This window comes from Panthera uncia, assembly GCF_023721935.1.
Source record: "Panthera uncia isolate 11264 chromosome A1 unlocalized genomic scaffold, Puncia_PCG_1.0 HiC_scaffold_17, whole genome shotgun sequence".
Lineage (NCBI taxonomy): Eukaryota > Metazoa > Chordata > Mammalia > Carnivora > Felidae > Panthera > Panthera uncia.
The window spans coordinates 112,227,783-112,242,543 of NW_026057577.1; the positions used below are offsets into that span (position 1 = coordinate 112,227,783).

Genomic DNA, 14,761 nt, shown 5'->3' on the forward strand with positions numbered 1-14,761 from the left:
AGAGACAGGAAAAGAGAAATTATTGAATGCTCATGGAAAGAAATGGGCAGGAAAGTCTTCCCTCCGGGGATGACATCTTTTTTTTTTTTTTTTTTTTAATGTTTCTTTATTTATTTTGAGAGAGAGAGTGAGGAGAGGCAGAGAAAGAGGGTAAGAGAGAATCCCAAGCAGGCTCTGCGCTGACAGCATGGGGCTCCATCTCATGAACCGTGAGATCATGACCTGAACTGAAATCAAGAGTCAGACACTTAACAGACTGAGCCACCCAGGCACCTCATCAGGGATGACTTGTTACAACGAAGGAGTCTCCCTTCTGAGGCACTTTGGAAAAGAGACTAATATAAAGGACCAGTATGGTCCACAGACTAGTTCCCAGTGACAGGTACTGATTAAGGAAAGTAAAGACTCCAGGAGAGGGTAAGATGTTCACTGGTCTGTGTGTGTGGGTGGGTGTGCATGCGTGTGCGTGTGTCTTTTTGAAGTCACTTGGAATTCTTCATACAGGATTTTCTCCTAAAGGAGATTTATGTGTCCTTCAGTTTTATTTTTAAACTGATATGCGACATCCCAATCTAAGAAACAAATACAAGCAGAAGTAGAGGTAAACTATGTAAGGAGATTCTTTTACTGAGGTACAAAAGGAGGCCCGGAAATCAGTGAGGCATGAGGAGGACCGCAACAATTTTCTCTGCCCAACAAAGATGCGTCGCATTCCGTCTCTGCCCTTACCCAGAGCCCCGGCTGAGATGAAGGAGAGGGCAGTCAGAGCCCAGGGAAGATGAAGGTGATGGTGAAGATGTCATCGCTCTGTATCCATGTCTGCGGGGAAGTTAGCATGCTCCTTCATGAAGAAACTGAACTTTTCCGTTACTTTTCCTATGAGAAAACACACAAGATTCATTAAGCAAGAGGCCATGTTATATCATGTTAGAGCCAAAAGGAACTATAGAAATTAGGAGGCAGAACTTAATGTTACAGATGAGGAAACTGAATCCCTGAAAAGGAATGTCCCTGCCACAGGCAGTTTCTGACAGAAGCCAAGTTTCCCTAGTCCAGTGATACATCCAGCCTGCCCACGGCCCCCACTGACCCCAGAGCCTGGGGTTACCCTGCATCTTACAAAGAAGGAGGGCTTCTGACAAGGGGAGTTGAGGTGGCCTGCCCCTCAGCTTTTCTTGCTCAGCAAGGCCTGTGATGAAGCTGGATCCTGCAGTGGTAAGAACTGCCACCACATGTCCCCTTCAGTGTCCTTGAACACAAGCTAGTTGCTAGGCCAAAGGCCCAGTATGTGTGCATCTTCTCTTTTCTGAAGATTCCCTCTTCCTGAGTAGAAATAAAGATGCAGACATATCTTTGTGGGCTAGAGGCCTCACCTGCTATTCCAACTTGTGAGATAATCATGGAGATGAAAAATATTAAGATTGAAAATGGATGGCCAAAATCCGGTGGTCTAAAAAGACTTAACAATGAGCAGAGCGGACTTTGTGTAAGGGAATAAATGCTTAGGTGCCTGTTTTGCATTAAAGAAGTGGCAACGACCTAGTTATATTGCCTTCAAAAATACCATGCAGGCTAAACGAAATACCTAAACAAAACATGCCCGTGGGACCCAGGTGGAAGCACCGAGAGGTGAATTCCCCTCTTTTAGATAAAAGAAAAAAAATTGCCATAGCCTTATTCCCCTTTTCCCCCTTAAGGCTATAGAGCTGCTAGGAATTTGAGGAGCGGAAAGGCTTTCCAGCCAGTTTGTCTAAGAATCAAGCAGTATGGCCATAAGTCTCTTAGAAGTCATGTGGGATAGTGGGTTTCAATGATTTCTTAGTGTGGGGTTTAAGATCCTTCTCTCTAACAAAATACTGTGTGGAACCCCATTACCGAAAACAGCCAAAAGCTGAACTTGGGGTTGGAGATCACCCCCAAATGATCCCCTTAGCTCCTCTGGTGCCTCTGGTGCCTCTGTAGAACCTCTAGGCTCCTGGTCTTATTGGACTCCCTCAACTGAGACAGGAATTGGCAGTTGGGGGATGGATGGAACGAGTTCAAGCTGGCAGAGCAGGGGGCCAAGCCTAGCCTGACCACAAGACAGTCAGTTTTCTCTCTCTCCCAGATGCTTCTGGGTGGGAATAAGCACAGCTTATGGAGAGTGAAACAGGCTCATAGAAAGAGGAGAAGTTTGCTGTGGAGGACACTGGCCGCAACTTCTTTTTTCTTCCCATGAGGTACTCACAAATTCTCAATGCATAGGTGGCATTCATTCCCATAGGTGATGTAATCAGAACCACAGACAGGCAGGTACATGATGGGGCAGGGGATGGCCACCACTGGGTACTTCTTGTAAATGCTGCAGTTCCCCTGTGTTGGACACAAGAGAATGTCCTGCTGTTTTCAGGCCCCCAAGCTAGGCTACGCTGGCCACTGTTGGGCAGGAGGCAGAATACCATCCTGGGAATCCCAGATCAGATATTCTGATGCTCCTATGGCTACTTCTATTAGTAATAATATTACCACCATGACAAATACTCGTACTGCTATCACCACTTCTGTGACTGCTAGGATAGTCTGCTATTATTAATGCCTGAGAATTTCCATGCTAGGCATTAACCTTGAATTGTACATGAGTTTTTTTTTTGTTTACTGAATAAGGTAGGCTCGACTATGATGCCTGTTTATAGATGGGGGGAAATTATGGCTTCAAAACAAAGAACTTGTATAACATAAACGCAGTTAATAATGGGTTTGGGATTTGAATCTAGAGCCCACCCAATGAACCAAGGTAACTGCCCTGCCTCTCACATGTTGCCCTTTCCATGAAGACTTTACCAGTCTCTCAGCTGGAAGTCATCTCTCTCTCCCTTAACTTGGGATTTTTTTTTTTTAGGCTACAGTTATTTATATGTATATCCCATTGCTTCAACTGCCTTCTGGAGAGCAGAGTTTTTAATCTGTGTCTGCCTCCCCCTTCTGCCCCCCAAACACGCTTAATTAATTCTACATATATATTGCAAAAATGTTTGTTGACTAAATGTCAATGGAAATTGAAATTAAACGTAATTCAATATACTCACTGTTGTTAAAGATAGGCTAGCAGCTTCTGAAAGAGAGTTAGAGATGGAAACGTTAAAAATAAAGCAATTGATTAATGTAAAATCGGGCCTATAGATTAAGACTCTGTATTTGCTATGGCAAGAAATCTCAGCGCACGCTTTGTTCTTATATAAAACTCCAGCTGTTTGCTGAAGAAGCCAAATGGCCAATAAGGTAAGCCCTGTATTCAGTCAAGAGAATTAGCCAGTTTCTTCCCTTTATTGACCACGAGATATTTTCTGGAGCTCATGATGATGGTTCAAAGTCAGATAGCAATAGAAGGTATTGCAGTCACCCCTCCTAAGAGCATGAAGTGCTGCCATCATTGATATTCTCTCCTCCAAAGTGACATAAAAAATGTAACAGAGGGGCGCCTGGGGGGTTCAGTCAGTTAAGCATCCAACTCTTGATTTCGGCTCAAGTCATGATCTCATGGTTCATGAGATCGAGCCCCGCGTTGAGCTCTGCCCTGACAGTGCAAATTAGGATCTCTCTCTCCCTCTCTTTCTGCCCCCCCCCCATAAATAAATAAACATTAAAAAAGAAATGGAATGGAATATTGTTAAGGTGTTAGAATCTTAATTTATTTAAATAATTTTCACCATATAAAAGTCTAATTGTCGACTCCTGGGCTTTGGAGAATTGGGTTTTATTTTTATCCTCCTGGGCTGATTTGGAGAGATATCCAAGTTTTTCTGTGTTGCTACACTGAGGAATCGTATCTAATAACACCAACCACTTCCAGTGTTCTTATGAAATTAGGTAGACTTATGAAGAAATTAGTTCTTTTTTTTTTTTTTATGATTCCATGGATGAAAATAAAAAATCCTTAAAAGCAAAGACCCTGGAGCCAAATCCCCCAATACCAGCTAGTACACAAGATCCTCCCTTCCCAGGCCAGGGCTGTTTGTGTTAAAAACCAGTACACTTTATCTTTTTTAATATTTACTGATTGATTTTGAGAGAGAGGGAGAAAGAGCACAGGCGGGGAAGGGACGGCGAGAGGGGGGTAGAGAGAGAGAGAATCCCAAGCAGGCTCCGTGCTGCCAGCTCAGAGCCCAACGCGGGGCTCAAACTCACAAACCGTGAGATCATGACCTGAACCCAAATCAAGAACCAGCTGCTTAACCAACTGAGCCACCCAGGTGCTCCACAAACCAATACGCTCTAAAACCACATGACCAGACATTTCTCTCAAATGCTGAGAAGGGGTTATTTGAGAAGACACACTTAATGACTCTACAGGGTACTCTCTACCCTTAACTCACCTGAGCTGCTGAAGAAATGGGTCACTGTGCAGAACAGGAGCAAACTCCCAATGATCTTCATGGTGGAGAGGGCTGTGATGCGGACGCTTTCTAGGCTGTCACACCCGCTACATCAGCCATACCCCAAGGAAGGGGTCATGTTTATATGCCAATGCTTGGTTTCTCCACCTTTCCTGTGAGGTCACCCAGAGTCAGTGCTGGCTCCGAGAGGCTCTCAAAGTACAATGTCATACCCTGGGTGGTTGCGGTTCTTGTCACTTAATTGCTACTTAATACCTGACCGACAAATTGATTATTTGAGGTGAGAAGAATTTTCCTGTCTGCACCAGAGGTGGGGACTGTTATTTAGAATTCTAAACTTCACATAGTAGAAGAAATTAATTAAGTATAGGCTGCTTGGCCTGGTTATGAAATAAGTTAACACATCAAACTTTTTTTCACCAAATGAAGAATATTAGACTCAGATTAAACCGATCACACTTAGTTTTATATTTTGCGTCCTCAGAAAATACTGATTATTTTTGAAGAAATGAACATCATAATTAGAGTTTCATACATGGTAGTTAGAATATGGAATGTGAGCTTCAGGACAACTCATTGAGGAAGGAATTCTTATTACCCTAATTTTACCAGTGAGTAAGTTGAGACTCAGAGTATTTAAGTAATCCTCACGAGATCATGAAACTAATTAATGGGGGAGCCTATGATGAGTTCAGTAATGGAAAAGGAGAGAAGCGAATGCCCTAATAAAGAGGGTTCCTTATGAGTTTTATTGTTTGCTATGAACATCTGAAGAGAATGAATACTGAGAAAAAGCCATTATGTCTCAAGAATGGGTGTCTTTGTTGAGGTTTGAAAATGCATTTAGCAAAGGAAATGAGAATGGGTTCAAAGGGAGATGAGGATGAAGTAGAGAATAGCATTATAATGTTTTTTGGACATTTGATAATCAAAGAGAGGAGGGGAGTGGAAGAAGCCAAAGCTTCAGTGAAGTCTAGGGAACACTGAACATGCCTCATAGCCAAAGGGAAGAAGAAGGAATTTAAGATAGATGGTGGAGGGTGGCTAATTGGAGCAGGATAGAGAAGTAGTAAATAAGGTTAAGAACACAAGGTGAAACACCATTCCCTCTGTCATAGGAGACAGAGAAGAGCAGGTAAATGTAGAGACATATTTCAAAGGGAGAGGAAGAAAGATGAAAGGGTACCCATTGTAAGGTTGGCTCAGACTGTTAAATTCTGGGGTTACCGTTTGCAGAAAAAACTGTGTTGGTCTGGAAGCTGGAGAAGGATGGAGAGGCTTGGTACAGACGTCCATGGGAGAATGTCAGACAGTCAACAATGGATATAAAAATTAATGGCCACTGGGGCACCTGGGTGGTCCAGTCGGTTAAGCATCCGACTTCGGCTCAGGTCATGATCTCACAGTCTGTGAGTTTGAGCCCCACGTCAGGCTCTGTGCTGACAGCTCAGAGCCTGGAGCTTGCTTCGGATTCTGTGTCTCCCTCCCTCTGTGTGCCTCCCCTGCTCATGCTCTGTCTCTCTCTGTCTCAAAAATAAAAACATTAAAAAAAAAATTAATGGCCAGTAAACAACACTAGCACTAGATTTTTGCAGCACTGGATTTTGTCTCCCAAAATATGTTACAACACTGAGTGAGAAATGAAAAAAAAAAATGACTTTCTGGATAGGAGGTGTGTACGTCAGAGACTGGAGGGGAACCATAAAGAGGGACATAAGCTCGGAAGAAAGTCAAGTGTTCAAGAAGGTTCTGATAGGGGCGCCTGGGTGGCGCAGTCGGTTAAGCGTCCGACTTCAGCCAGGTCACGATCTCGCGGTCCGTGAGTTCGAGCCCTGCGTCGGGCTCTGGGCTGATGGCTCGGAGCCTGGAGCCTGTTTCCGATTCTGTGTCTCCCTCTCTCTCTGCCCCTCCCCCGTTCATACTCTGTCTCTCTCTGTCCCAAAAATAAATAAAAAACGTTGAAAAAAAAAATTTAAAAAAAAAAAAAGAAGGTTCTGATAGACTATGCAAGATGTGAGCAGTTATGAATTTAGAGGTCACAGTTCAGAATACGTGTGAACTTAGTAGTAGCAGTAGGTGTAGGAAATATGAACAATTGTTTACGGAGGCTATGGCTAGTGGGCAAAATGTCAAATTAATTTCTCAGGGGTGGGGCTGACATAATAATCCTCAAGGGTGTATCCAGATGTAAAGCAGATAAAAGATTGGTGAAAAAAAGAGTTCTTTGGATTTAAAAAGGTCAGGAAAAGTGAGATAAAATGATCAGACATGGGTTGCTTTGGTTTGGACAGCTGCTTACAGGAAGAAGAAAATTTTAAGTTGTACAATGAGCCATGAATTATAGAGGGAGGATCCTTTGAAGGTGAAAGATGAAGGCCAAGAAGACAAAAAGCAGTCCCTTTAGGCTCAGGGAAGTTTCTTTATTCCTCCTGACTTTCCTATAAGGGGAGGGGAAACTTGAGGCCTTGTCAGACTATGACCATGGCTCCATTTTAGGGAAGGCAAGGTAGGACTAATGCAGAAAAACATAAAAATAAAACAAGAGAAAAATTTGAGAATATTAGGGCTCTTTCCCCAGTGGATGTAAGGAATCACAGGGAAGAGAAAGGTGACCCATTAGAAGGTTAGTGAACAGTGGTAGAATTCATTTGGATCAGGACCTGAATAAAGAGTTTCTGGGTCAGTTAGCTGGAGGGAACTAAGCAAGCCAGCACCATGGCTGGGCAGTAATCCAGGTATAGAATAATGGCTGTAGGAAGGGAAAGGTACAATAAGAAAATTAACCACATGTTGTATACTTGCTATGTGCTAGAACTGTTGTTACACCTGGTATATGCACTATCTAACTCAAAATAATCTTATGATCTGTGTGGTTATTTGTCCTGGTATTTAGCTGAGGCAACAGGGACTTTGAGAAATACCTAGTTTCAGGTTAAAAGCCAATGTTTTTTTAATCACTCTGGTGTATGGCCTTTAAATGTACATCTAAGACAAATCAAAGACAAGTTGGAAATTGGAATCATAGGAGTGAAGCTGATAAAATCAGAGCAGTTAGGAACAACAGCTAATGTTTAAATGAGCAGGCAGAAGGAGCTGAGTGCTGTATCAGAGTACATGGCCTTTTCATGTGTGAGGATCAGATGGAAAGAAGGAGGCTTCCGGGGGGACAGGGAACCTCTAGAGTCAAGGGACAAGGGTTCCTTCTCTGTCCCCTCATCCTCATCTAGCCAAGGTGCAATGCTGTGACAGTCCCTTTCCTACTTTATGCTTTCTGCTTCTCTCACATCTAGTGACGTTAACCTAGTTGGGGTTTCAGGTTTTCAAGTAAAACCCTTCCTTGAAACACTAATATGTACAACCGATAAATAGAGCTGAGGATTGGAGGTAGGTGAGAGGCACTTGGGACTCTACTATTTAATTCTGTATTTTCCTCCTAATTGCTGCATCAGCCCATTTCTAATCCCCAGACTCCATCCTTCTTGGCATCCATCACAGGCTCCACCCAATACCCTTAAGGCCTTCTTGGGATAGTTTTAAAATCGATGACCTAGATTTGGGAGGACCAGTTCTTGCCTCTTGTCTGCCCTCCTCTCCCTTCCCTGTGTGGCTCCTTCACATCCTAGCTCTTTTTCTTCATCTCCCTCTCCTCCCTCTCCTCCTCCTCCTCCTTTGTCCCCCTCTCTCCCTCCTCCTTTCCCCTCCTTCTCCTCCTTCTCCTGCTTCTGCTTCTCCTCCTTTCTCCTCCTCCTCCTTCTTTTTCTCTTTTTTCTCCTTCTTCTCTTTCTCCTTCCCTTCTACTCTTCCTCCCTCCTCCTCCTTCTCCTCCTCCTTCTCCTCCTCCTTCTCCTCCTCCTTCTCCTCCTCCTCCTCCTCCTTCTCCTCCTCCTCCTCCTCCTCCTCCTCCTCCTCCTCCTCCTCCTCCTCCTCCTTCTCCTCCTCCTCCTCCTCCTCCTCCTCCTCCTCCTCCTCCTTCTATGTAGCCCTCACTGTGTTCATGCCCTTTTGTGCACTGGGGCACAGTGACATAGAGATCTGGCTATTTGCATTTTGATCTTGTGTCTGGCAGGACCTTGTTCCTTGCTTCTCATGGGAACAGGGAGTTATCACATCCAAGGATCCTGTGCTTTGGTTCTCTTTAATTTCCTTTGAATTGATGAGGTCAGATAGTTTTGATTATGGGACAAGATGGTGTGAATGAAAAGTAGCAACTCTTTTTCCTGTTGGTTCATGTTGCTCCTAGGTTATCTCATGCTATCTGGATTTAGATTTTACACACACATGGAGTTTCCAGCTCCTATTGACAAAATCGTGTCTACTGTGCTCAGTGCCAAAGGGAACACTATTTCTTTTGGGAAGATACACAATGAACTTTATTTTATTAAAGACTCTATTAAAATTTCTGCATTACTCTAATTCAATTTTCTTTAAACTTAATTCTTCATAGTTATTATTTTACAAACATTAGATAACATCTAACGAGATGTTAGAGTTTTCTTCAACACTGAGAACTAAGAATTTACTCCAATTTCATATAAAGTCATGATGTCCAATATAAAGATTAGTTACCAAAGAAGATCACTGAATTTTTGTTCTGTTTGGACTGCTCAGGAGTTCTTTATCATATTGAATAGAACTCCACTTCTATATGACTTTCTAGTTCTTTATAGTGGAGTCTAATAGAATGAATCTGCTTTCTCTTTCCAGGTGTATCCCTCCAGATTTGCAAAGGCAGCTTTGGAGGAACTACTCAAAGTCTTTTCTCCCCAAATGATACAGATCAACTTCTTTAATGGTTCCTTTATAGTATATAATCCCTTCAGTCCTCCATACCCCGACATATTAATGTTGCATTACTTAATAACAGTGAAACACGAGTCATAATCAAACTCACCTTTTCTGCTTGCTATTCCAGTCACTGTTATCCTCACTGGAGATACAGAGATAAATAAGGCAGACAAAAACACTACTTCTTAGAACTTATTTTCTTATATAGTAAAATAAGGAAACTAATAAATAATATAGAAAGATGATTTCATATTTTGACAAGTATTTCCAAGAAACTGTATCATGGTGTTGGAATAGTGAGTAGTATGGAAATACGGAACAAATTGCATTGAGTGATTAGAGAAGGCTTCTGAGGATCTGAATGCTGAGGGCAGACACCTGAATGATGACAAGGAGCCATTCTGGGAAAGCCAGGGAAACAATGGCTGCAGAGAGAAGAGCTAGAGATGGCCACAGGCAACATCAAGCCTATTGAAGGATTCCATTTTCTCCAATTCCAGGATTACGTTAAATGGCTGCTTTTTTCTTGAAGCATTCAACATGTAAATCATTCAGGCTCTAGCCCATGTCTTCTGCGATTAGACTACACGACTTGATTTGCGCTGAATTCTGTGTAAGCTAGAATTACAAAACTCTTGAATCTGTTTTTTTTTTTTTCTTCTTTAGCTGGTCTTTTCTCCACGAATCCCTCTTCTTATTAGTTCCTATTACAAACTTTCCTTCTCGTGACTTCACTTAGAGTCTGCGTCTAGGGGTTTATGGTCTCAAACATTCATTTAGTGTCTACCTGTTGAACTCCTATGCCTCTCTTGTTATTATATGACCTTGTTTTGTTCATTTTCATCACAGAATTCATTGTTACCTGATATTTCCTGTTCCTTAATTTGTATATTACTCATCTCTCATCACTGGGATGTGGGTTCCACAAGAACAGGATCTTGCCTACCTTGTTTGTTTGCCTCTACTGGCCTCAAGTTCGGTACCTTGCAGAATAAGAACTACTCCACAAGTAATTACTAAATTAATGGTTTTAAGATTCCACATCATTAGTCACAGGTAGAGTAACCACAGAATTCATCCAGCATTGGGGAGAAATCATCTGGTTTACATCAGTGAGTTTAGAAAGAAATAAAGCATACCTCATTGGAACTTAGATGCAATTCATCATTTTATTTTATTTTTATTTATTTATTTATTTATTTTTAAATGTTTATTTATTTCTGAGACAGGGAGAGACAGAGCATGAGTGGGGGAGGGGCAGAGAGCGAGGGAGACACAGAATCGGAAGCAGGCTCCAGGCTCTGAGCTGTCAGCACAGAGCCCGACGCGGGGCTCGAACCCACAGACCACGACATCATGACCTGAGCCAAAGTCGGACGCTCAACCGACTGAGCCACCCAGTCGCCCCCAATTCATCATTTTAGATTGAATTTAACTTCAATAAGAAGAGGAAACTGTGAAATGTTTAACACAGTGTCTGTCCTCCACCTTGTTTCCTCTATGACTCAGGATCTTCCTTTCAGTTGAAATCACAGTTGTCTGATGGAACAAGGGCCCCTCTGCAGAGCTCCCTTGGGTGGAAGAGGCCAGAGGATAAAGGTACCCATTAGAGCTGAAAGAGAGCCTCTGCCTGATTCTTAGCTGCTACCTTGTAGTGCCCATAAATCTAGAAAAAGATTGATCAGCTAAGCAAAAGTCTCTATGACTTAAGGTTATACCTACATTCTTTAAGATGGTTACTACCTAAATGTAGCATGTCAGGATCAGATGGCCAGGCTAGCAGGAAATAACTATGTCCACATCTTGTTTCTCTTACCAAACTTGTCTCACTCTGGCTCTTCTGCCTAGAGGGTAATGAATTTCCATTTCTCAATTTTTATTTGTTAAATAAATACATGTATTGTTCTCCTGTTCCATTTCTTTGGTTTGCTTTTTATTATTTTTGAAAGCAGAGATGGAAAGGTGAAATAACAAAATGATGTTAAATTACACAATATGTTCAAAATTAACAAGAGATCTGTATCTTAGGAGATTCTTTACTTTGAGTAAACAGAAAGACCAGAAACTATTTCCACAGCTCCAAAGAGAGTCACTCTAATGGGCCCTCCTGACCAGGGGTCCCGGGGAAGGGAGGAAGGATGATGTAAGATGCCAAAGGCCCTGTTGCCAGCAGAACTGAGATGTGTAAGGTGGAAAGATTCTGGAAAGGTGATGGAGAAAGGTGATGGAGAAAGCGGAGCGTGCGGACCCTTCCGGTTGAGGAACAACTGGTAGGTTTAAGGCAGAAGAGTGAGGCTGACATCTAGTGGCAGCAATAGGTAATGGCACAGAGCGCACAGAAGCCGAAGGCTGATCACTGTTCTTTTTCATCTCCTCAGCCTCAAATACAGTAAGGGCTTCATCTCCCTGTGTTAGTCAAGAGCTTTCAGCTATAAGTGACAGCCTGTAAGACGGATTAAACAAAAAAGAAAAAAGAATTTATTGACTGATGTAATAGGGACGACAGAATGGAGTAAGGATTAAAATTGCTACAACTCAGGGGTCGTATGGTATCCACTCTTCCTCTCAAAAACATACTTACCCCCCCCCCCCAGAAGTTCTTGGTGCTCCTTCTCCCTCCTTCTCTTAGCACACGAGCATTTTTTTCCCTCTAATTAAAGTGAACTTCATTCATGAATATGAAGTAGAAAGGCTCAAACAGCTATTTGTGTGTGTGTGTGTGTGTGTGTGTGTGTGTGTGTGTGTGTGTGTGTGATGTGTATTCGCTCATTGTTCAGGTGAGATTAATGGGGCACAGTAAGATCTTGCAGGTGAACCTGAAATTTGGGGTGAGTTAATTCAGGAGCGCGTTAGGAATACCATTTGATGATGGACCTTAGACCCAAGCAAAATGAAAGCTCATTTTATTTATTTTTATTTTTTTTTTTTAAAGCTCATTTTAAACAATCAGTACACAGAGATAAATGTCTACCACCTCTTTCATTATTATGCTTAATTGTAATAAATGTGACACTTGGTTCTCCATTAGTTTGATTCCTTTGTTTTCAGTTTTGTTCCAAATTTGGCTGTAGCACAGACGTGTTGTTTATTACATGCCCTCACATTCCGAAAGAAATAATTTTCAGAATTAAGTAGTGAAAAGAATAAGCAAGTGTAGGACTCCATTACTTATTAGTCACACTTTCCATATTTATCAAAGTTAATATGAGGACCAAATTCCCTAAAGAGAAGAGATTTAAAAAAAAGGAGGTTAGTATCATAAGGAAACTGGGTATTGCTTCACATTCTCTCATCTTCCCAATGTACCCCTGAGAAAGGGAGCCGCTTTGCGATTCCCTCTATACCCATCTCTTTTCCTGCCCGTCACCCCCCTTTCCTCTGTATCTTAATTATTAAAAGAGGTGTTCCGTGAAGTTTTTCAACAAAGAATCTTCCATCCCTTAACTCATTCCCATTTTGATACCTTTCCATTCAACATAGCAATGCTAGATTTTCTTTTTTACCAAGAAGTAAAAGATAATCATAGGAAGAGTGTGATGCATGGTCATTCATATAATTCGCCCTGTTCAAATTTTCACTAGGTTTACACTGCTCACAGAATACAGCCTACTCTCCTTACTTGGGCCTATATTTTCCCCCAGAAAGCTAGCCTCTGGCTAACCTTCCACCCTTATGTATTACTGTTTCCTAAATACATAATGGGCATTTCAACATAATTTTTCTCCTTATTATTTCCCTAAAGACACGGCACATTTTCTCAATTTCAAATGTTTTCTCAGGCAGAGAGCCTTGGATAAGTTGCCCATTCTATTTCCTGTTGAATTTTTTCAAAGAACGCTGTACCCTTCGCTTCTTTCAAGAGACTCCTCACATTGACCCCTATCTCAGGTTTACCTTTGATGTATATCTGATCTACTCGCCTGGTTTAGGGACTGCAGACATGTTAACTTGTAAGAGGCAAGCTGGTAATGGAGTGGGCCACTTTCATCATAACGGAGAGGTGGGGCTGTCTGAAATGTCTGAACTCCATTTGGACGGGCAGCTACTACTCCGCAGTTGTTGCTTATATTTTTCATGTGAAATCCTAGCTTACTGTTAGCATAATCTTGACGTTTCAAAATACGTTGGAAATGTATATTTTAGGTAAAATAAGATTTTTGAAATGCTGTCGACCACTTCAAGACTTACTAAAATACTGTTTTGATTAAACAAAATCAATGCTGTTTTCTGTTATCATGAACTTTCCTAGGCATATATTCATTTTGCCAAATGAGATTACAAACTTCCGAAGAGTCCGGGATCTATTTCCTACAACTCTCTCTTTTCTTGATAGTTATTATATGGGTCCTGCACTGAGTAGCCTTGAGGGATTCTTCTAAGGATAGTGACTATAATTCTGTATCAATTCTGGCCAAAACTTGCACTCCTTTCTTTCTTTCTTTCTTTCTTTCTTTCTTTCTTTCTTTCTTTCCTTCTTTCTTTCTCTTTTTCTTCTTTCTTTCTTCTTTCTTTTTCTTTCTTTCTTTTTGCTTCAAGTTTTTACTTAAGCTCCAGTTAGTTAACATATAGTGTAATATTATATTCAGGATTTTAATTTAGTTAATCATCACTTTCATGTAACACCCAGTGCTCATTACAAGTGCCCTCCTTACTACCCGTCACCCATTTAGCCCATCCTTTACCCACCTCCTTCTCACAATCCTCAGTTTTTCTCTATAGGTAAGAAAGAGTCTCTTATGGTTTGCCTCTCCCCCCCCCCCCCCCCCCCCCCACTGCATATTCATCTGTTTCATTTCTTAAATTCCACATGAGTGAAATCATATGGTACTTGTCTTTCTCTGACTGAATTATTTCGCTTAACATACCACACTCTAGCTCCCTCCACGTTGTTGCAAATGGCAAGATTTCATTCTTTTTTTAATGTCTGAGTAATATTCCATTGTATATATACACCACATTTTCTTTTTTAAAAATTTATTTGTTGAGAGAGGGACAGAGAGAGAGAGAGAGAGAGAACGAGCAGAGAAGGGGCAGAGAGAGAGGGAGAGAGTGAGAATCCCAAGCAGGCTCCACGCTGTCAGCGCAGAGACCAATGCAGGCACGATCCCACAAACCATGAGATCATGACCTGGGCTGAAATCAAGAGTCAGACATTTAACTGACTGAGCTACTCAGGCGCCCTTCTTTAGGCATTCATCATCAGTCGATGGGCAGTGTGCTGTTGCCCTAATTTGGCTATTGTTGATAATGCTGCTATAAACGTTGGAGCGCATGTACCCCTTTGAATTGGTATTTTTGTGATCTTTGGGCAAATACCTAGTAGTACAATGCTGGATTATAGGGTGGTTCTATTTTTAACTTTTTGAGAAAATTCCATGCAATTTTTTCAGAGTGACTGCACCGGTTTTCTTTCCCACCAACAGTGTAAGAGGGTTCCCCTTCCTCTGCATCTTCGCTAACATCTGTTGTTCCCCGTGTGGTTCATTGGAGTCATTCTGACGAGTGTGAGCTGAGGGGATATCTCATTGTAGTTTTGATTTGTGCTTTCCTGGTGATAAATGATGTTGAGCATCTTTTCATGTGTCTGTTGGCCATCTGGACGT

General features: G+C 41.8%; 1 protein-coding gene across 1 annotated transcript; it reads right to left on the reverse strand.

Moving 5' to 3' along the window:
- Positions 1–652: 652 nt before the first annotated feature.
- SPINK7 (serine peptidase inhibitor Kazal type 7) lies at positions 653–4,413 on the reverse strand. The gene is made up of 4 exons (XM_049648853.1): positions 4,353–4,413; positions 3,066–3,091; positions 2,228–2,352; positions 653–876 (listed from the first exon to the last, which is right to left on the reverse strand). The coding sequence occupies exons 1-4, from the start codon at positions 4,411–4,413 to the stop codon at positions 831–833; spliced, it is 258 nt and encodes an 85-aa protein (XP_049504810.1). The 3' UTR covers positions 653–830.
- Positions 4,414–14,761: the final 10,348 nt, after the last annotated feature.

What these genes read in the sequence shown, in the direction of transcription:
- SPINK7 (XM_049648853.1), bottom strand. Translation starts at nt 4,413, where the DNA reads ATGAAGATCATTGGGAGTTTGCTCCTGTTCTGCACAGTGACCCATTTC. An exon ending in CTAGCCTATCTTTAACAACA is followed by an intron (nt 2,353 to 3,065) that starts GTGAGTATATTG and finishes TGTCCAACACAG; the next exon opens with GGGAACTGCAGCATTTACAA. An exon ending in CACCTATGCATTGAGAATTT is followed by an intron (nt 877 to 2,227) that starts GTGAGTACCTCA and finishes GTTTTCTCATAG; the next exon opens with GAAAAGTAACGGAAAAGTTC.